Source organism: Numenius arquata, unplaced genomic scaffold (genome assembly GCF_964106895.1).
Source record: "Numenius arquata unplaced genomic scaffold, bNumArq3.hap1.1 HAP1_SCAFFOLD_246, whole genome shotgun sequence".
Classification (NCBI taxonomy): domain Eukaryota; kingdom Metazoa; phylum Chordata; class Aves; order Charadriiformes; family Scolopacidae; genus Numenius; species Numenius arquata.
Genome location: NW_027414497.1, coordinates 92,686 through 115,082, shown reverse-complemented (window position 1 = coordinate 115,082; position 22,397 = coordinate 92,686). Strand labels below are relative to the sequence as shown.

The following is a 22,397-nucleotide window of genomic DNA, read 5'->3' as shown; positions in this document are numbered from 1 at the left end:
CTCAGTCCAGCTACCACACTGTGAACACCAAAAATCGTCCTCCTGATCTACCCAAACCTCTGTATTACAAGCAAAGCACTTTAAGACAAAAATAGGATCACAAACGTTATCTGAATGTCCAAGACACTGCCACTTAATATTCTCAATATTAGGTTCACACAATGCTTCTTTACAGTCTGTCATACGCTTCGTTCGTCTCCGGCCGCTCTCCTCGCGGAGAACACGGAACCGCGGATCGGAACTCCGCACTCGCTCCGCAGCAGTGCCGCGTCTCAATCACTCATTTCACTCATACAACAATTTCCACCTTATATCAGACAATAACACGATAGCGGAAATAGCGGAAATAGCGGTACCTTATGACAAATACAACAAGTAGCCAGCAGTATTGCAATTCTACATACTAACACAAAAACCCGAAACCGAGGGATCCCACACCAACCATTAGCCCAAGCTTGAGCATACCCCGGGGCGAGTACACCGACTCTTTACCACGCGTAGGACGTCTCCTCACGACTTACAGGTCCCCCCCTTAAGAAACCCTGAACATACCTGGTCCGCAGGAGATGGTCCTTGTCTGTCCCCGCGGTGATCTGGATGAGTTGGGGAGTCCTTCCGAGAAATCTCGGGGGCGCCCAGAGGAGTCCCGTCCTCAGCAGGTCCCGCAGCCGGACAGAGGGGGTCCCATCTGGGGTGCCAAATTGACGCGCGGAAACAAACCTTACAACTCGCAGAGAGTTATAAAGCAGGTATGTTTATTGCGGCGCCGGGTGCAAGGGGGATTTCTCCTCCAAACTTGCACACCGGTTTGTGAAACAAGCGTCTATTTATGGTGAAAAGCGTACATATTCATTAAGGTGGGCTGGGTTATTCTAATTAATTCTAAGAAAAGGCGTTACTATTGTAATTATTTCTAAGAACTCATTATCATAAATCTCCTCCCCTTGCCGCATGCGCACTGCCGCCTGGTGGTCGTGGGCCGGGGTCTTCTGGAGGAAGGCTCGCAGTCTTCTTCACCGGGTACCTTCACCTTTGTCCCAGAAAGCTTGGGTTGGCCGGATCCCAAACCGCAAAACTAGTCCCGACCAGATGGACACCTTTCCCAGACAGTTGGGTCCCTCCTTAGCATGCAGGCTGCTCCCGCTATCTTATACACAAGGCCATTTCTTTATCTTGGAATGCTGGGCTCCGAGCTTTGTTCTTTCCCAGGCTGTACTAAATTCACACTAACAACCTGTACCGTACTAACGACCTGTAACCGTTCGTTATAGGCTGTACTAAATTCACACTAACAACATTTAACCAGTCGTTTTCTGAATCACAACCCCCTCTATGACGTCACAACCCCACTCTATGACATCAGAAACCACTCTGTGACATCACAAACCCCATTATGACGTCACAACCCAACTCTGTGAAATCACAACACCCTTCTATGATGTCACAACCCCACTCTATGACATCAGAAACCACTCTGTGACATCACAAACCCCATTATGACGTCACAACCCAACTCTGTGAAATCACAACACCCTTCTATGATGTCACAACCCTACCTCTATGACATCACAACCCCACTCTATGACATCATAACCCCTCTATGACACCACAACCCCACTCTATGACATCACAACCCGACTCTGTGACATCACAAACCTCACTATTGCTTCACAACAGCACTCTATGAAAACACAACGCCCTACTATAACGTCACAATGCTACCTCTATGATGTCACAACCCCACTCTATGACATCACAAACCCCTCTATGACGTCACAACCCAACTCTGTGAAATCACAACGCCCCTCTATGACGTCACAACCCTACCTCTATGACATCACAATCCCACTCTATGACGTCATAACCCGACTCTGTGACATCACAAAGCCCACTATGACGTCACAACCACACTCTGTGAAATCACAACACCCTTCTATGACGTCACAACCCTCCCTATATGACATCACAACCCCTCTATGACGTCACAACCCTCCCTTTATGACACCACAACCCCCCTCTATGACATCACAACCCAACTCTGTGATATCACAACCACACTCTATGATGTCACAACCCAGCTCTATGACATCACAAACCACTCTGTGACATCACAAACCCCATTATGATGTCATAACCCAAATCTGTGAAATCACAACGTCCCTCTATGACGTCACAACCGAGCTCTATGACATCACAAAACCTACTATGACGTCACAACCCTACCACTATGACATCATAACCCCCTCTATGACATCACAAACCGCTCTGTGACAACACAAACTCCACTATGACGTCACAACCCCACTCTTTGACATCATAATCCCCCTCTATGACATCACAACCCCACTCTATGACATCACAAACCACTCTGTGACAACACAAACCCCACTATGATGTCACAACCACACTCTGTGAAATCACAACGCCCTTCTATGACGCCACAACCCTACCTCTATGACATCACAACCCTCCCTCTATGACATCACAATCCCAATCTATGACATCACAACCGGACTCTGTGACATCACAAACACCACTATGACATCACAACCGCACTCTATGACGTCACAACCCCCTTTACAACATCACAACCCCACTCTATGACGTCACAACCCCACTCTGTGACATCACAAACCCCACCACGGCGTCACAACCCAACTCTGTGAAATCAAAACGCCCTTCTATGACGCCACAACCCTACCTCTATGACATCACAACCCTCCCTCTATGACATCACAATCCCAATCTATGACATCACAACCGGACTCTGTGACATCACAAACACCACTATGACATCACAACCGCACTCTATGACGTCACAACCCCCTTTACAACATCACAACCCCACTCTATGACGTCACAACCCCACTCTGTGACATCACAAACCCCACCACGGCGTCACAACCCAACTCTGTGAAATCAAAACGCCCCTTTATGATGTCACAACCCTACCTCTATGACGTCAGAACCCGACTCTGTGACATCACAAACCCCACTATGACGTCACAACCGCACTTTGAGAAATTACAACGCCCTTCGATAACGTCACAACACTACCTCTATGACATCACAACCCCACTCTATGACATCACAAACCACTCTGTGACATCACAAACCCCACTATGACATCACAGCCCAACTCTGTGAAATCAAACGGCCCTCTATGATGTCACAACCCTACTTCTATGACATCACAACCCCACTCTATGACATCATAACCCCACTCTATGACGTCACAACCCGACTCTGTGACATTACAAAGCCCACTCTGATGTCAGAACCACACTCTGTGAAATCACAATGCCCTTCTATGACGTCACAACCCTCCCTATATGACATCACAACCCTCCCTCTATGACATCACATCCCCCTCCATGACATTGGGCGACGAAACAAACACCACAGCAGCTTTTTTACCTCGCCTTTGGCTTTTTTAACGCCACATTTTAAGAATGCAAACTTCCAGCTCTTCAAGGAGTTAGGAAATAGGACCCCGGGGGAAACTGCCCTTAGGGACAAGGGAGCAGAACAAAGGAAAAAGGGATTTTTTAAGTCCTTCCTCCATAAATCCATTAGACCCAGCTTCATAGAAACGACACTGGTCTGGATGCTGGTGGTTAAAGAAGATGGATCGGTGGGGGTTAAATTAGGAGAATTAATTGGGCGATCACTTCAAATGAGGTCAAATTAAAACTGGAGGCATTTTGCTGGCTGTGAGGGACTGGAGTGTGCAAGCCTCGGGCCACAAAACTCAATGGAACTTGAGTTTGTCCTGGGCAAAAAGGGGAAACCTGAGGCTTTTGCACAAGGAGGGGCCGCTCTGAACCTCACGGCTCCGGGGAAGGTCTCCCCGACTCCAAAAAGACAGAATGTTGGGGATTGAAAGTCAAATAAAACCACCAAGAGGCACCTGGGCAAGGGCAATCCTCCAGCTGCCCTTCCCTTCTGCCCCCGCCCCCCCCCCGCCCCCCAGGGTGCTTTTCTGAACCCAAAGGAGGCATTTGGGAAAGAAAAAGGGAGGGCTGACCTTCCGCACTCACCTCAGGGCAAGTCCCAGCACAGGGAGGTCCCGGCATCCCCGGAGGAGCCGCAGGCGCTGTGGGGCTGCGGGTGGTGACACCCCGGCGTGGGCTTGTCTTTGGGGGTCGTACGTGGCCTCTTCTTCTGCTGGCAGACGGCCTGCAAACCAGGGACAAAATAACTTGAAATCTCTCAAAAAGGCAGAAAAATAAGATTTTTTGGCCATGGATTTCACACGGTTTATCAGCCCAGGTAAAGTCTAAACAGCCAAAAAACCAATGGGAAAACGGGGTGCAAGAAAAACTGTATTATTTCCACTGTCCCAAGCGGAAAAGCACTTTCCTCCACAAAATCTATCAAAGGGGCTGAAAAGGTGCAATTCCGACGCACTGAAGCCACACAGCCACCCCCTTCCCCCGCCCACCAAAAATTCAAATAATAGCTATTTCCGTGAAGCAAATCCCTCTTTCCTGGCAAGGAACGTTTGAGCAGATGGATTCGTCCAGGAAACAAACCCCCCCAGCAGCTTTTTTACCTCGCCTTTGGCTTTTTCCTCCTCATCCCGGCATCTCTTGGACCTTTTCTGCATGAGGCGAGGTCGGGTGCAGCCAAATCGCACTGTCTTCCTCCAGAAGTAACAAGAGTCAACACACTGGGCCACGGTTTGCCTCTGGATCTATGGGGAGAAATCCAGGGATATTAAAGACTCCCTTGTCATTACAAAGGAGGGCAATGATGTCTTCTCCCGCTGGGTTTTTAGCAGGAAGAAGGCTCCTAAGGACAGGATTCCAACGGGGGATTGAAAATAGGGCTTTCTGGGTTAAAAGCGTCCCCGCTAACCAGCTCCGCCCCGCTCCAACGGCTTTACCTCCTTCTGGATTAGGCGAAAAGTCTTCTTATGCATGTAAAAAGGGGATGGGGTGGGAGAGGGTCTTTTGGGATGGGGGTGTTGAGAGGGAGTTTGGGGGGTTACAGAAAGGTGGAGTTTGGGGTTGGGTTTTTTGAGCTGGTAAGAGGAGTTTGGAATGGGAGGAGATTTTGGGGTGCAGGGTTAGGAAGAGGGATGTTCTTTGGGGGTGGGGGGTTTGGGAGACGGTTTTTTGGGGGTTGGGAGAATGGGTGGTTTTGGGGTGGGAGGGTGGGAGAAGGGGTGACTTAAGGGTGGGAGAGGGTGTGTTTTTTGGGGTCCCCCCCCTTTCCAGCCCATGGTCTGCACAGGGCAGCGCCAGCCCCAACCGGGCTGTTTATACTGCACTGTAGAGAAAAAATACCTAAAAAACACTGCCACCCCCTTTTTGACATTTCCTTTAGGAGGCTCGTTGCCCTCCTGCCCTCCAGTTCTGCTAATTAAGCCCCGTTTCATTGGCTTTAATTGGTGGTTGAGGGGCACGGAGCAGCTCCCTTCCAGTGCGGAGAGTGGAGCAATGGAGAAAGGATTCAGCAGGGATTTCAGAGAAGAATTTGCCAAGTTTGGATGTCTTTGACTTGGCTGATGGCAGAAAACCCCCTCCTGCCCTTGTTTGTGCCCAGAAACTGTGTCTGGAGGCAGCAGGAGATGGAAATTGTCCCTCACAAGCCCGAGATGCTTTTGGGGGGAGGTGAGGGTGGGTCCCGTCTCGGTCCCGGTGACGACAGCAGCCGGGAAGCAGGTGGGTGGCAATTTTTTGTGCTTTGAGTGTATTTAGGCAAAAGGCCTTTGTTTTGGTGAGACTTTGGCAAAGGTTGCAGGGGCCGTGGGAGGAATTGATTGGAAATACGTCCCCCGTTAATCACCTGGAGCTGCAGGAAAAGAAAAGGGGAAGTGGGAAGTGTCAAGGGGGATGGGAAAGCTGGGGAAATCCTTGGGCTTTGAGAAGGAGATTTAAAGGATTTCAAGACGATTTGGGAAATGACTTTTATTCCTTTGAGCTCTCTCTCTGGCCACACAAAAGCTGGCGGGGGCTTTCTTCTCCCCAGCTCTTGTTCTCAGGAGAACTGAAAAGGAATCCAGCCGGCTGTCCTTAAATGGAGCAACTCCACCCATTTGGAGCCATTTTCTGCCAGAGAATTCCTAAATTCAAACATTGTCCCCCTTCCTGGGGGATCAATGACCGCAGTGGAAACCCGGGTGTTGACAGGGAGCAGTTGAAGCTCCTCCTAAAGCCACCACGTGGTTTTTATGGTACGAGTTTGGGGTTCAAAACTGAATCCAAGCATTAAAAAGAGGCGGTGGTTGGACCCAAACTGGCGTGTCCGGGGCGCAACCGCCCACTCATCCCAGTTTCCCTACTGGGCTCGGCTTCTGCTTACTGGTTTTGCCACCTGGAGTTCCTGGGAGCCGAGGAGTTGAGACCCCAGGCCCCGGCTCTGCTTTTGCCTCCCAAAAAAGCTGGAAAGAGTAAAAAGGAGGGGATGGGGGAGAAGGGGTGGAAACGGCCCCTGGGGTTTCGCTTTGCTACTTTTGCTTCTAGAAAAGCCCCAAATGGCTCAATCCCCACCTTCTGCCCCGGGGCAGCCGCAGGGGTGAAGTGGTAGCCGGAGGGTCCATCTCCAGAGCGATGATTTCCCTGAGAAGGGGGAAATTTTGTGGGGGATGGAGTGGTGTGTGAGGAGGAGAAGGGCAAGGAAGGTTAAAGGAGGGTCTGTAGAATGAGATTTATCCCCAGTGTAGTTTTGTTATATTTTTGGGGCAGAACCTCCAGGATTTTGGGGTTCTTTTGATGGAGGATGAGGCAAAAATCCACGTTGAGCCGTGGGAATGAGGGCGACCCCTGGGAAAACGGGAGGAGGGAACTGGGGGTAGGGGTGGGTGTCGCTCGGCCCCTTCTCCACAGCGTGTTTTTGGGTGGAAGATACCCCATATGGGCCAGAAACCCCCCCAAACGCCCAGTGCTGTCCCAGTAAAGCACTGGTTTTGCTGACGTCACAGGCCGTTGCCGGCCTCCCGCGTTCCACACAACATTCCGAGGCGGCGGTCGCTCGCTGGCTGCGGCTGTGGCAGCTTCCTACCGCTGTGGAGAGTGACATTCAGCAGTTGGATTGTTTTTTTGGGGAAACCCCCAAATTGTCCTGCCCGATGGGGCCCAAAAAGCCTCCAGTGGCCGAAGGGTAACGCTGGGGGTGGGAAGGGGCAGTGGAAGTTGGTGGCGGAAGACTGAGTGATGTTTTGCTGGGAAATAGGGACCGGTTTTGCCCCAACTCATCACGTTTTCCCTCTTCTGAAGTGTTTGTTGTGCCGTATCCATTCCCGACGTGCCTTCCTCCCCCTCCTCTTCCTCCCCCTTTCAGCCGCATCAATGTTGGGGAGCAGTTGCAGGCGGAGCTGCCTGCCCTGCGGGACAGGTCCCTCTTGGAAGAGGAGGACGAAGGAGGCTCCCTGGTTTGGAAGCCCTGGGGTGACATGGAAAGCAAGCCCGAGCCGCAGGAGCAAGGTTTCTCTTCAGGCTTTTCTTGTGGGAAAGGGGCAAATTCCACCTTTTCAGAGTTACTTGATAGGGCGTTTGGGTTCTCTCCCGTCTTGTCTTGGCCCCGTAGCGTTCGAGGGAAGGAGATGGCTTTTTCTTGGGAGGAAAGTGGCTAGATAAGAGCCGATGGTGCTCTGGGGAGCATCTTCCATGAGAAAGGGGGGGTTTTGGCGGTCCCAGCTCATCTGCAGCCAGGGAGGAGTTTCTCTCTGGAGATCCCACTCCAAAAGCTGCTCTTCCTGTGGCAGTAGTTGGAATATGGGCCTTTTTTCTGGGCCTTTTCTGGTTTCCGGTCTGTTTTCTGCCCTTCCTCCATTTCCCATCCATCTCCTGTGGCATCTTTTCTCCTTTTTGGAGGAAAACCTGACTCGTTGGTGTTTTTTCTTGCCTTTGTAGTTTCAAAGCTGCTGAAGATGGCCTCTTCCAGCAGCAGAGCCGGGGCAGGGCTGAACACGGAGCTGGCTCTGCATTGCCTGCACGAGGCTCGGGGCAACGTTGCGGTAGGGAGCAGCGCTTCCCCCTGAAGAACCCGCTTTGTGACTGGTTTGAGCTGGGAGTTGCTCTGAGTTGGCTCTTCCAGGGGCCGGAATCTCTTTGCTCAAGGCGCCGGGTGCTGCCTGTGGCAGCGTTAAGGTCTGGTGGGGTGACAGAGCCCATCCCGGTGCATCCATTGGAGCTTGTTTGGATTCTGGGACAGTTGGGAGAATGGAATTTCCCTTTTTCCTTTTTTTTGCCCCTTTTCCTCCTCTGCCAAAGGAATTGAAGTCTTTTTTTCCCATTAAATCTGGCAGGAAGCTCTGGAAATGCTGCGCTCTGGGCCCCCCCGGAGACCCGAATGCCACCCCTTGGCTGATTACCATTACGCAGGTAAATGGGAGGAGAACAGATCCCTTTGCTATTGGAATTGTTCTTTAAAATGTGGGGTTTGGGTGGGGAAAATAGTAGTTTTAATCCATTTGTGGGGCTTTTTGAGGCAGGGAAATGCGTCTTCTAATAATTTGCCTGTGGCTGTTTATCCCAAGGCTCAGACACCTGGACCCAGCGGGAACAGCAGTTATTTAAAGAGGCGTTTTATGTTCACAAGAAGAATTTTCGCCTCATCCAGAAGGAGGTAAAGACGTTGGACCAGGGCGGAGCTGGTTAGCGGGGAGGCTTTTAACCCAGAAAGCCCTATTTTCAATCCCCCGTTGGAATCCTGTCCTTAGGACCCTTCTTCCTGCTAAAAACCCATCGGGACAAGACATCGTTTGCCCTCATTTGTAATGACAAGAGAGTATTTAATATCCCTAGATTTCTCCCCATAGATCCAGACGAAAACTGTGGCCCAGTGTGTCGAATATTACTACAGCCAGAAGAAGAAGATGCGTTTTGGCTGCACCCGACCTCGCCTCATGCAGAAAAGGTCCAAGAGATGCCGGGATGAGGAGGAAAAAGCCGAAGGCGAGGTAAAAAAGCTGCTGGGGGGGTTTGTTTCCTCGACGAATCCATCTGCTCAAACGTTCCTTGCCAGGAAAGAGGGATTTGCTTCACGGAAATAGCTATTATTTGAATTTTTGGTGGGCGGGGGAAGGGGGTGGCTGTGTGGCTTCAGTGCGTCGGAATTGCACCTTTTCAGCCCCTTTGATAGATTTTGTGGAGGAAAGTGCTTTTCCGCTTGGGAGAGTACAAATAATACAGTTTTTCTTGCAAGTTGTGGCTTTGCACCCCGTTTTCCCATTGGTTTTTTTGGCTGTTTAGTGCTCAGACTTTACCTGGGCTGATAAGCCGCGTGAAATCCGTGGCCAAAAAATCTTATTTTTCTGCCTTTTTGAGCCATTTCAAGTTATTTTGTCCCTGGTTTGCAGGCCGTCTGCCACCAGAAGAAGAGGCCACGTGTGACACCCAAAAACAAGCCCACACTGGGGCATCACCACCTGCACCCCCACAGCACCTGCGGCTCCTCCGGGGATGCCGGGACCTCCCTGTGCTGGGACTTGCCCTGAGGTGAGTGCGGAAGGTCAGCCCTCCCTTTTTCTTCCCAAAACACCTACTTTGGACTCAAAAAAACACCGTGTGGGGGGCCAGATAGGAAGGGCAGCTGGAGGATTGCCCTTGTCCCAGGGCCTCTTGGTGGTTTTATTTGACTTTCAACCCCCAATGTTCTGTCTTTTTGGAGTCGGGGAGACCTTCCCCGGAGCCGTGAGGTTCAGAGCGGCCCCTCCTTGTGCAAAAGCCTCAGGTTTCCCCTTTTTGCCCAGGACAAACTCAAGTTCCATTGAGTTTTGTGGCCCGAGGCTTGCCCACTCCAGTCCCTCACAGCCAGCAAAATGCCTCCAGTTTTAATTTCACCTCATTTGCAGTGATCAACCAATTATTGTCACATTTTAACCGGCAACAATTCATCTTCTTTAACCACTGACATCCAGAACGGTGTCGTTTTGCGGCCAAACAAACCAGGAATTCACACAAGTAGGAAATGACGAAGCTCGGTCTAATGAATTTCTAGAGAAAGGATGTAAAAACCCCTTTTTTTCTCTCATTTCCAGAGTATTTGAGAAGATCCCGACGAGAAACACCCCAATGAGGCTCCATCCCCCCCGGGCTGTTTGAAAGGCCCCGGGCACCGACACCGACCCACCGGCGGGGCCATTTTTCCCTGCATGGCGGGCCTGTGCTGGTGACTGGGAGCGCTCCCTGCCCTCCCTGCCAACAACAGCCCATCCCAGCAGGGAGAGCTCCATGTGCCCCTTGTCCCCCCCAGACCTCCAAGGCCCCCGGCCCTCCCTCCCATCGTTGCCACCCCTCAGCACTGGCAGCTCCCTGTCGTCCCTGCACCCCCCAGAAAGCCAGCCCCCCAGCCCCAGAGCCACCAACTGTCCCGTGATGACAGCCTGTCTCTCCTGTCCCTTCGGGAGCCCCTGGACTCCTGGCCCCCCCTGCCCCCCCTGAGCCATGGCCAGGGCCAGGCGTGCTCTCCCAAGAAAGACAGAGCAGAGGTGCCAGGCTGGATGGGAGGGAGAGGAGCCGGCAGGGACAGGGACAAGGCTGCGGAGGGACATGGCCTGCTTTGGGCCGGGGACACGGATGCTTCTCCTGGAGGGAGGGCAAGAAGAGAGACAAAGGAGAGCGACTGGGAGATGGAGACGAGCTCCTGCACCCTCCTCGCACACCTGCCAAAAATAAAGTCTTTTCCCTCTCTTCATTTATTGCATTTTGTTGGTGATGTCACCATCCCAGCCCCAGGATCCTGAGGCGCGGAACAGACTCTACAACTCGCAGAGAGTTATAAATCAGACATGTTTATTGCGGCGCCGGGTGCAAGGGGGATCGCTCCTCTAAACTTGCACACTGGCTCGTAAAACAAGCATCTATTTATGATAAAAAGCATACATATTCATTAGTGTGGGTGGGGTTATCATAATTAATTCTAAGAAAAGGCGTTACTATTCTATTTATTTCTAGGAACTCATTATCATAAGTCTCCTCCCCTTGCCCCATGCCTACTGTCGCCCGGTGGTCGTGGGCTGGGGTCTTCTGGAGGAAGGCTCATAGTCTTCTTCACCGTGTACTTTTACCTTTGGCTTAGAATGCTGGGCTGGCTGGACCTCAAACCGCGGGACTGGTCCCGACCAGATGGACACTGCACCCAGACAGTTGGGTTCCTCCTTAGGGTGCAGGCTGTTCCTGCTATCCTATACACAAGGCCAGCTCCTTATCTTGGAATGCTGGGCTCCTGGGCTCCGAGCTCTGCTCTTTGCCAAGCTGTACTAAATCTACACTAACGACCTTGTCATCTTGTCATCTCGTACAGAATCCTAGTGCAATAAATATAATTACTGCGACGAAGAGCTGCTTAAGCCATATAAAATTAGGTAACCATGATCTAAGCTTTTCCCAGAGCTTAGTAAAACCTAGGGAAGCACCACCTCGGGCCACTTGGTGTCAGACCTTTGCGTGTTCTCAAATTTTCTGGATATCGGTTTCCATCTTACCTGACTCATCGACATAAGTGCAGCAGCTTGTGTGGGTCAGAGCACAGACTCCTCCTACATCAGCTGTTATTATATCTAGGGCCATTCTGCTTTGTATGACCGTGCCCTTCAGGGATTCTAGTTCCTTGCCCAAACGGGAAAGGGCATCAGCAGTTGAGTTTGCTATTATTTCCATTTCCGCCGAAATATTTACTATGGCCCGTTCCGGTTGGTACACGCCTAGTGAAGGAAGCAGAACTCTGACAAAACTGTAAAATCCGGTGTTACATCTAAGTAAAGGGTTGGAGATTGTTCATCGATTGAATTGTCTCCAAACGCCCCGTACAATACCTCTCGTACCATCTCTGTGGAACATTTGCAATGGAGGAGCTAGATAACCCATAGTGCAGTCTCCTGTCCGATGTCGTGGCAGCTGTTTCTAGCCTTTAAATCTCCGCAGAGCCACCAATACCCCTCCGGTAGGTTACAGGTAGCACTTATAGCCGGGGAAGTATCGGCAGCGCTTCTGCCGTACAAGTATTGTGCCCGCTTCTGTTCTCCTTCTCCCGGAGAAGCTTTTGTAGAGTTTATTGGCTTGTCAACACTAGTTATGTTCCCTTTGACCAAAGCTGTTGTGGGCCAGTTGCCGAGGTCCGTACGGCTAAATTGCCCTGGTGATGCTCCCGCAGGGTTGTAACTTATGTACGGCACAGAGCGGTTTGCTAATGCTAAAGTGTAGGTTACTTGCTCTAATGAAGAGCTTTCCGTCCGACAGGAGTGTGAGGATTTAACCTTTTCATACGGATTTATGTCTGTCCAGTTGCTTACAGGGACTCCAAAAAGTGGGGAATCAAAGTCATCAGCTTGCTCACGTATCCAACAGTCACTAACATTGGTATATTTTACAACACTCTTTACAAGGGATGCGTAAGCATTCGCGTTAATGGATGCAGCCACAGCACAGTAAGGCTACAAGAGTCCAGATTTCTGTCTTTGGAGATGAAGTTTTAAAGGTCCGGTAGGCATCGATTCCTGTCGTGGTTTAGGTTTAGGGGCTTTCTCCACTCTGGCATGATGTGTCCATGAGGCTTGTTCTTCAATCTTGGCTGCCGTGTGAGAAGTCAGCAGCACCTGGAACGGACCTTCCTATTTCGGCTTTAAAGGTGAATCTGAAAGAGATCTAACGTACACATAATAGATTCATAGATTGGTCCAGGCCGGAAGGGACCTCCAAAGGTCATCTAGTCCGACCTCCCCGCAGTCAGCAGGGACACCCCCAACTAGACCAGGTTGCCCAGGGCCCCGTCGAGCCTCACCTTGAATGTCTCCAGGGAAGGGGCCTCAACCACCTCCCTGGGCAACCTGTTCCAGTGCTCCACCACCCTCATGGTAGAGAACTTTTTCCTGATATCCAATCTAAATCTCCCCTTCTCCAACTTAAAACCATTGCCCCTCGTCCTGTCACTGCCGGCCTTTGTAAACAGACCCTCCCCAGCCTTCCTGTAGCCCCCCCTCAGGTACTACATGTACCCGGCATTGCTCTGACCCAGGGGCAGCACCTTGCGATTCTGACACCGTTGGGTGTCCCAGCACCCAGCGAGGGGGCGCAGCGTGGGAGAAACCAGCGTCACTCTGCAGCTCCTCCGTCCTTCCAGGGTGCCAGGAGGAAAAAGAAACCGTAACTGGTACAGGGCTGAGCGTAGCTACGTGCTGCCTCTTCTCGAGAGAAACGGGGCGCTGGTTTCAAAGAGAAGGTGCCGTTTGATTGAGACGCTGGCTCTGCTGCCTGGAATCCAGCCTGCAGCGGGGTTAGCAGGCTGCAGAAGGATCCTTACTTCCCCCCAACCCCGGTCAAGTGGCTTCAGATTCAAAGACTCAAACCCTTCCTTCTTCCAAAGAGGGGGCAGAGGAAAACGTACAGGGAAGAGACACGATTTAAGCACCAGCTTCCAAACTGGAAAGAAATCCTTCCCGGTTCCACACAGAAAACGAGAGAAAAGGGTTCCTTCTTTCCACCTAAAGAGGCAAACCGATGCCTTCGTTGATATCGTAGAGTCCCAGATACCAGGTTGGAAGGGACCTCAAGGGTCACTGGCCCAACCTTTGGATGCGAGGGTGATCTGGCTGCGACATCTGTCACCCCGTGGATCGCCAGGGTTGATTCGGCTGGTCTGGCTGGCGAGGGGGGTGTCTCCTCTCCACTCCATGGGCGTCCCTCCCAAAAACGCACGCTGGGTCAAAGGGGACGACCTTCCCCAATAGAGACGCGCCATTCATCAGTCAAGGGTACAGGGAAGCTTTGCTCCCCCGCGAGAACCTCCAAACCATTGATACTTAAAAAGTGCTTTGAACAACAGAGGCAGACAAAGTCCCCTCTCCAAAAAAGTCAAAATCTGACTTGCTGCACAGTAAGATTTCTCCCAAAACCCCTCAGAGTTTTCTTCCGGTAGCCAGCAGAAGACAACAGGAGCAGAGAACAAGTCCCCACTGGCTCTTGCCATCCCTGCACAGCAACGTAAGCATCTGTACGAGATCTACGGTAACAGCAGAGAGAAGGGCGAGAGACGAGATTTCATGAACGTACACGAGGAGAGAGCAAAGCCTCGGGACGTGATGCACTTGCCAAAGGATCGATGAGCAGACGGGCCACCGGTCCGACCCGTCCCAGAGAGTCCAGGTACCAGCTCACGAGGAAAGAGTCCTGCGAGACCCAGTGTCCACTCAGACACAGGGATTCCTGCCAGCTCCAGGCACAGAGAGGCCGGCCCTCGTACTGCATTGCGAGGGGGGAGACTACGGGAGGAGATATGGGGCAAAATATCAAGTAAAACCATCTTATAATTTATTAAGAGGTTAAAAAGTCAATATTCTCAGGATCTTCCACTCTCCGCTGGTGCGAAGACTTGACATGTTCTCGGGAGATGCTGTACACCCTTCTTTTGACAGATGACAAAGCTGCAGCCTCCCGAGAGTCCAAAGAAAAGGGCTTTTGGGGGACCTTCTCCTCCATCAGTGCCACGCGTCCCCAAGAGGGGAAGTCCCGGGTCTGGGCTGCAGCTTATCTCTGAGAGCACCTCTTTTTGAAGTCTTAGACTGTGCCATCAAGGGTGCAATTTCTGCAACAGAGAAAGAAAAAAGAAAACACAAATCAACCCCAAAGCCCCTCCCATGAAAGCAGCAGCCACAGAGGAGGGGAGCAGAGAGCAGTTCCAAGCTGCAGCCCTGGCAAAGCAGACCCAAGGCAGGCGTGAGCGTTGGAACAGCCTTTATCCTCTCCTTGGGGAGAGGAGAGAGGCCACCAACATCCCCCCTCCTGCAGAGCCGGCAGAAGCAGCAGATTCCTGCGTTTGTGAAGGAGGAGCTCAGGGAGACTCAGGGACGTTCCGGGGTTTGTACTTACTCTTCGCTGGTGGTTTCCTGGGGTCCCAGGAGGAGAAGGTGCTGGCTGAGGATGGGACAAAGCAGGCACTGCTGGTGCTGGGCCCGTCACAGGACTTCTTGCTCACACGAGGGTGGCTTTTGGTGGATGCGCACAGGACTGGTTTTGTTCTGAAAAAGAGACGGGACAGGCGTTTCAGGAAAGGATTCTCTGTGGTTTGATGCAATTCTTCAGGTACAAGCCATGTGTGTTAACAGCAGCATGGCTGAGACCACACGGCACCAGCAGGGACCAGGACCTCCAGGCTTCCCAGCAAGACAGAGGCCATTACAGTTACAGGTTTCCCTGGAAAAGGGCCTCCCGAGGACACGGTGTCCCTTCCTGCCAGGACACGGCGCCTGCAGGAATGCCGAGGAGAAGAGGCCCTGAACAGCAAGCGCTCCTTGAGAAACACTCACTTGCTCTTCTCTGGCACAAGAGCTCCTCCAGTCCCAAACATCTCCTGTCTCCGTCGTACGTCCTGAGGGGCCTTTGGTGGGGAGGCCAGAAGCATGGTTTTGGCTGCTTGACCTGTAGGAGGCCAAAGGGAAACATTGCTGAGATGCAGCTGATGATAAATGGGGCTCCTCAGTTCCTGTCTTAGTAGAGAACAGAGAGTTAAGCAGCTCCTAAATTGGACCGGAGTTAAACCAGCCACTCGGGAAGACTTTCCCCACACAAAGACGTCCCCTCGGCAGCATTCCCAGAGCCCTCTCCCATCGTTCAGCCCTTCCTTACCTTTGTTGGCCTGAGCTGAGCCGATCTTCTGGGCTAACTTGAGCAGCCGCTGCTCCCGTGCCTCCTGGAGGCGGAGGTACATCTCCCGCCAGGACTCGGACTCTTTGGGCTCCTCGTTCTTGAAGTCTCGGAGACATCGGTTGCGCCAGAGCCGTTCTGTATCTTCAATGAGGACCTGAAACAAACCCACCCGTGAGCTGGGATCCCCCCGGACACCTTCACTCCCCTCTCCCTCAGCACAGGCTGGCGCCAGCGGCACTGGAACAGCAGCGAGGGCAAGGCAGCTTTGGGAGCAACGTGCAGCAAGAGAGGGGCAGATGCCGACTCCAGGAACTCCGGACTAGCAAAAGCCACCTCTGGCTGCAAAGGGCGCTGTGCTTGACTATTCATCTATCGCAGATGAGGACAGAAGGTCCCTCCTGCGTGTCACCAGCCCTTCCCCAGGCCCAGGCACTCACATGGTGACGTTCCTCGGCGCCACAAAGCTGCTCTCGGACAGTGCATCTGTCCAACGCTGGCTCCAGCCCAGGGACACCACCCGCTTCACAGATCGCTAGAGAGAAGCAAGATGCAGAGCATTTATCCTGCCCCTTCCTCACCAAGGAAAAAGGCTCGACTCCTTGAATGCAGTGGAAACCGCTGCAGCCGCTGCACAAGAGGAGGGGAAGGAGAAAGGAACCATGGGTGCCGTAGCTCTGGTGGGTCATCAGGCACCAGTGTCTCCAAGTGCCTGCGCAGGGCTCCATTTACCACTATTTCCAGTGCTTGAGGAACGGTACTTACAGTCAATGCTGTTGGTGACGACTGGGACACACAGCTGAGAAGGAGTCCTTGGGACTCGGGCAGTTTTAAGGCCTGAAAACACGGGCGTCTTTGAATACAGCCGGCGGCCTGTGAAGCCCCCTTCGATCTCTTCAGCTGCTGAGTAAACCGCTGTGAAGTGGAAGACTCGGGGTAAGAAGGGAACAGAGCAAAGAAGAGCCCAGCCTGAGGAATGGCACAGGAGACACAAATCAGAGTCCCCCAGAAGCAACGCCAAGGGCCGAGGCTTCTCTCTGAGACCCACAACCCGGTTCAGGAAGGGCAAGGCCAAAGCCCGAGCCTCCAGAAGGCTCGTCCTCATTTCTGCCAGAGCACGTGGGAGAGAAGCCGCCGCTTGGCTGAAACCCGGGCTCTGGGCACCAAGAGGCGGGAGAGCAGACGCCAACGGGAAGATTTGAACGCAGCCACCATCCACTCCCTCTCACAAAGAGTGGCTGCAGCCCATTTCAGCCCAATTTGCCTGCCCAACATACCTCTCCTTTTCTTCTGGGAGCAGGGAACGGACTCAGCAGCAGGAAGAGGGCTGCAGCTGGCCTGGAGCGGCGGCAGGGGGATCTCCGGGAGCTTTATGTCCACATCGAGAAGTATCTGGAAAGAGACGATGGTCATGCAAGTTACATACCCGTAACATGGATATGAGGCACCTTTTCAGCATCGTAAAAGGCTGCTAAGATTATAAAAACGCTTTCTGAAGGGGAAAGCGTTTCAAAGTTGAGCAACAAGACTCGGCAGGCAAGGTTTTACAGAGCCAGCACCTCTAAGGGGAAAACAAAGAAGCCCCAGAGGGCAGAGGACCGAGAGCAGCTGGTCCCACATCCTTGGTTCACTTGCAGACCCTTCAGAACCTTACCCTCTTTGGTTTAGGAGCCTCTGGTGGCTCCTGCTCTGTCCTTTTCTCATTGCTGCGCTTGCGGCTGGGGCTTTGGTGACTGGAGCAGGAGCTGTCGACGCTGGGGTGGCACAGCAAATGGGCGCTGTGCCGTTGCTCTTCCTCCCCAGCCGACACAGAGGCTTTGACCGCTCGCTTCTTTTTCTTTTTCTGGGGCTGGTCATAGGTGAGGTACTCCTCAAAGGACATGGTGGGGGGTTTAAAGTCCTCTTCCTCTTCATCCTCCCCCAGAATGGAGGAAAAGCCCGTTGATTTTTTGGACGCGTCGGTGTATTTGCGCTTCCTCTGTGACGTCTCCAGGCTCAGCTTGGTCTTTTCCACTTTGCCTCTTTCAGAGTCCCGACTTTTTTCCTTCTCAGCTTGTTTGTTTTCTCTGAAGGGATAAAAACCCCAAAATCGTTAGATTAAAACATGGGCAGCAAGCAGATTGCATCTCTTGCTTTATTAAAGGCCCTTTGCTGGCCTTGAAAGGCCTTTGAAAGCTGTTAATTGCTTCATCAAACCGCAGATTCTTGGCAGTCGGTCCCTACATTCACCCAAAACTGCGGCCACCAGCAGCCCAACGCTCCGTGGCCAGCAGAGGCAGGAATTTCTGCCAAAGCGAGGCACAAACCCCATCCAGAGTCAGCACGCTTGTCTCACGAGCCTTCCCAGAGCCTCCCCTTTTATTACCTCCGGTCAGAGAAGTTTCTCCTCCCCACGGCAAAACCAGAACAAAGCTTCTCCATCAAGATCACCAACCAGCTTCACTCACCTCAGTGCCTCTTGGCACAGCCGCTCCAGCTTCTGCCACGCAGCCTGGAAATTCGCCTCAAAGTCTGCGTCCGGCTCCGTCACAGCGTTCCCAAGAGGCGTCTCCTTCAGGAGAGAGCCCGGACGTCAGTTCATCTTGGCAAGACACGCGGCATCCTCACCTCTGCTCAACTTCCCACAGGGTGAATAAAGTTAACCCCCTGCCCGTCCCCGCCAGGTAGAAATAAACCCCCTCGATCTAACGGCAAAGATACCCCAAATCATAAATTATGTTTTCAGCAGCCATTGTAGCGTTTACTAGCGTTCTGTAAATCAAAGATGAGTTAACTCTGCCTTAGACAAACATTAATTGTTTGTAGCCATAACCCAAGTTAGTATTTACCATGACCGCGGGTAAGTTCGATGACAGAAGACTTCACTAATAATCGTCAGGATTATTACTTCTAATAACTAATAAACTATCAAGCTAGTAAACTAATAATCTAATAAGATATTAAACTAATAATCTAAACTAATATTAGTTCTAATAATAATTCTAATAATGTAATGCCGATTCCGTTAGCGTCAGGAATGGCTCCGACTCTCAGGTCTCGGTCAAGGGTGAAGCTTGGTGAGGAGCTGAGGACGAGCGAGTGTCCTCCGAGGCTTCCCCCTGACATGCTCCTTGGCGCTGCCTTTTATCTCTAGAACCGCATCACAATCGCGCCTGTGAGACGGGGCTGGAGCAGGCGGCCGAGGGAACAGGCCCCATTCCCGGGGAGGCAGCTTTGCCGGGGCAAAGACTTATCCCGGGACTTGAGAGACACCCGGGAAGCGGCAGAGATTTCACAGCTCTTACCCCAAGAACGTCCAGCGCGACGGGCACCTCAGGCAGCCTCTCCAGAGCTTCTGTTCACCAGAAACCACTGCCCCATCGCCATTATATTTAGGAGTTCGTTGCCATGACCAAAGTCCTTCTGGTTTGCTTTGGAAGAGCGAAACACTGATCCCAACAGTAACGGTGTGTTTTATGAACCGGAGCTGTGTGTCCAGGCTGCCACCCCGCTGCCTTGCCCCCTCCTCCCAGCGCAAATGGCCCAGGGAGCAGGAGGAGCAGCTTCCCTCACTCCTGTGGCCAGCGACGAGCTGTCACTGGGGCCAGGAGCAGGGGATTCAACATTCTGCACCCCAAAAAGCTCTGGGCTGCAGGCACAGGAACCCCCGCGGCTCCGGGGAGATGGGTGTCAGAGCAGAGCTCTCACCCGACAAGGGCAGGAGGGAGACGGGGAGGCAAATCCTGCTCTGGGGCACCTTTGAGATGCCAGGGAAGGAACTGCCCTCTGCTAACGATTTCCTAACAGCGGGCACCTCGCCAGCAGCTGGATGGAGTGCGGCGCCTGCGCTCGGGAGGAGCAGCCCCCTACACCCCCCCCGGCCCGTGGGTCGGCATCGTACTTGGTGGGGTACTCCAGCTCCCCCGTCGGACCCCGGTTCAGGCTGAACGTCTGCTCCGGTTCCCTGGCCGTGTCATCAAAGGACATGTGAGGAATGTTCCTGAACCTGGGAAGAGAGGGAGGAAGCCCAGGAAGGGGTTATTAACACACAGGGCAGCTCGTCGGTTCCCTCCCAGCCATTCCCACTACCCCCATTGCTCTCAACAATGAGAAACGGGATTTGCTCTGTCTTCTACGGGTGAAAATACCAACCGGTGCTGCCCCAAACGCTCCCCACAACAAGGGGAAGAGCTGCTGAAGAGCCAGTGCCTGGGGGCGCCCGGCTCCTCGCTCTCGGCTGCAGCCTCAGCACAGGGACCTGGAATCACCCCATTCCCACAGCACTCGGGCTCCCAACCTCCCCAGGGGAGCTGGGCTTCAGGGCGCCTCCTCACACTTCCAACAACCCCAGCCACCGGGCCACATCCCACACCCTTTCCTTCCAGAGCTCCAGGTCCTCAGACACCAAGCACAGCACAGCCTTTTGACCTCTTCCCATGTCGTACATTAACTCCTGTTAAAAACATTCCCTTATTCGCTTCCCAGCAGACCTCATCCTGCCCTCACCACCGAACCACAGCCCCAGGGAGGCCCCGTCCACCTCTGCTGCCCCACCACATTCCTTCTTGTCTCCGGCTTTGGCTGCTGCTGACACTTCCAAGTGCTGAGAGAGCTGGCAGATGTTATCGCTGGGCCACTCTCTATCATCTTTGAAAGGTCATGGAGAACAGGAGAGGTGCCTGAAGACTGGAGGAAGGCCAACATCACTCCAGTCTTCAAAAAGGGAAAGAAGGAGGACACTGGGAACTACAGACCACTTAGTCTCACCTCCATCCCTGGGAAGGTAATGGAGAGACTCATTCTAGATGTCTTCTCCAAACAAGTTGAAGAGCAGGGGGTTATTGGAAGTGGGCAACATGGGTTTACCAAGGGTAAATCACGTTTGACCAATCTGATAGCTTTCTACGATGCTGTAACTGGTTGGCTGGATGAGGGGAGGGCAGCAGATGTCATCTACCTTGACTTCAGCAAGGCTTTTGACACTGTCTCCCGTAACATCCTCGTTGGGAAACTAAGGAAGCGTGGGCTGGATGAGGGGACAGTGAGGTGGATTGAGAACTGGCTGTGTGACAGGACCCAAAGGGTAATGATTAATGGAGCAGGTTCAAGCTGGAGGCTTCTAACCAGTGGTGTCCCCCAGGGGTCAATACTTGGTCCAGTCCTGTTCAACATACTCATCAGCGACCTGGACGAGGGGACGGAGCGTATCCTCAGCAAGCTTGCTGATGATACCAAACTGGGAGGGGTGGCTGACATGCCGGAGGGCCATGCTGCCATCCAGCAAGACCTGGACAGGCTGGAGAGCTGGGCAAGGAAGAACCTCATGAGGTTCAACAGGGAAAAGTGTAGGGTCCTGCACCTGGGGAAGAAGAATGTCAGACACCAATACAGGTTGGGTGTGGACCTGCTGGAGACAAGCTCCAAAGAGAAAGATCTGAGGGTCCTGGGAGACAGCAAAATGACAATGAGCAAGCAGTGTGCTCTTGTGGCCAGGAAGGCCAACGGAATCCTGGGCTGCATAGGGAAGAGTGTGGCCAGTAGGTGGAGGGACGTCATTCTCCCCCTCTACTCTGCACTGGTGAGGCCACAACTGGAATACTGCATCCAGTTCTGGGCTCCCCAATTCAAGAGGGGCAGGGAACTACTGGAAAGAGTCCAGCGAAGGGCAACGAGGATGATTCAAGGATTGGAGCATCTCCCTTGTGATGAAAGGCTCATTCACCAGGGCCACCCCACAGGCCCAAAAATGGGTCATGGAGTTAACAAATTGGTAAGTCTCTGTGAGACCCAGTGGGATCCTGGGGCTGGGAAGGTGACATCACCAACAAAATGTAAAAAATGGAGACAAAACCCTTTACTTTTGGAAGTAAATAAATGAAGAGAAAGAAAACCCTTTATTTTTGGCAGGTGTGCAAGGAGGGTGCAGGAGCTCATCTCCATCTCCCAGTCGCTCTCCTTTGTCTCTCTTCTTGCCCTCCCTCCAGGAGAAGCATCTGTGTCCCCGGCCCAAAGCAGGCCATGTCCCTCCGCAGCCTTGTCCCTGTCCCTGCCGGCTCCTCTCCCTCCCATCCAGCCTGGCACCTCTGCTCTGTCTTCCTTGGGAGAGCACGCCTGGCCCTGGCCATGGCTCAGGGGTGGCAGGGGGGGCCAGGAGTCCAGGGGCTCCCGAAGGGACAGGAGAGACAGGCTGTCATCACGGGACAGTTGGTGGCTCTGGGGCTGGGGGGGCTGCCTTTCTGGGGGGTGCAGGGACGACAGGGAGCTGCCAGTGCTGAGGGGTGGCAACGATGGGAGGGAGGGCCGGGGGCCTTGGAGGTCTGGGGGGGACAAGGGGCACATGGAGCTCTCCCTGCTGGGATGGGCTGTTGTTGGCAGGGAGGGCAGGGAGCGCTCCCAGTCACCAGCACAGGCCCGCCATGCAGGGAAAAATGGCCCCGCCGGTGGGTCGGTGTCGGTGCCCGGGGCCTTTCAAACAGCCCGGGGGGGATGGAGCCTCAGGTGGGACTTTCTGGTGGTCTGGTGGGACTTGTCCTCATGGGGGTGTTTCTCATGAGGATCTTCTCAAACAATCTGGAAATGAAGAAGAAAGGGATTTTTAAATCCTTTTTTAGAAATCCTTTAGATCGAGCTTTGTTATTTCCTACTCGTGTGAATTGCTGGTCTGTTTGGCTGCGAAATTATACCATTCTGGACGTCAGTGGTTAAAGAAGATGGATTTTTGGGGGTTAAAATAGGAGAATTAATTGGGCGATCACTTCAAATGAGGTGAAATTAAAACTGGAGGCATTTTGCTGGCTGTGAGGGACTGGAGTGGGCAAGCCTCGGGACACA

General features: G+C 52.8%; 1 protein-coding gene across 1 annotated transcript; it reads right to left on the bottom strand.

The window, feature by feature from the left end:
- Positions 1–14,422: 14,422 nt before the first annotated feature.
- LOC141478043 (elongin-A-like) lies at positions 14,423–20,004 on the bottom strand. Its single transcript, XM_074167179.1, has 11 exons — positions 19,901–20,004; positions 19,386–19,572; positions 18,035–18,138; positions 17,242–17,653; positions 16,865–16,979; positions 16,353–16,502; positions 16,028–16,122; positions 15,570–15,744; positions 15,251–15,362; positions 14,814–14,962; positions 14,423–14,529 (listed from the first exon to the last, which is right to left on the bottom strand). The coding sequence occupies exons 1-11, from the start codon at positions 20,002–20,004 to the stop codon at positions 14,423–14,425; spliced, it is 1,710 nt and encodes a 569-aa protein (XP_074023280.1).
- Positions 20,005–22,397: the final 2,393 nt, after the last annotated feature.

Bases quoted from the DNA above. Each gene is read 5' to 3' on its own strand.
- LOC141478043 (XM_074167179.1), bottom strand. From the start codon at position 20,004: ATGGGAAGAGGTCAAAAGGCTGTGCTGTGCTTGGTGTCTGAGGACCTG. The intron at 19,573-19,900 runs GTGAGGAGGCGC...CTCTCTTCCCAG, and splicing joins TGGCTGGGGTTGTTGGAAGT to GTTCAGGAACATTCCTCACA. The intron at 14,963-15,250 runs GTGAGTGTTTCT...TCTCTTTTTCAG, and splicing joins CTTGTGCCAGAGAAGAGCAA to AACAAAACCAGTCCTGTGCG.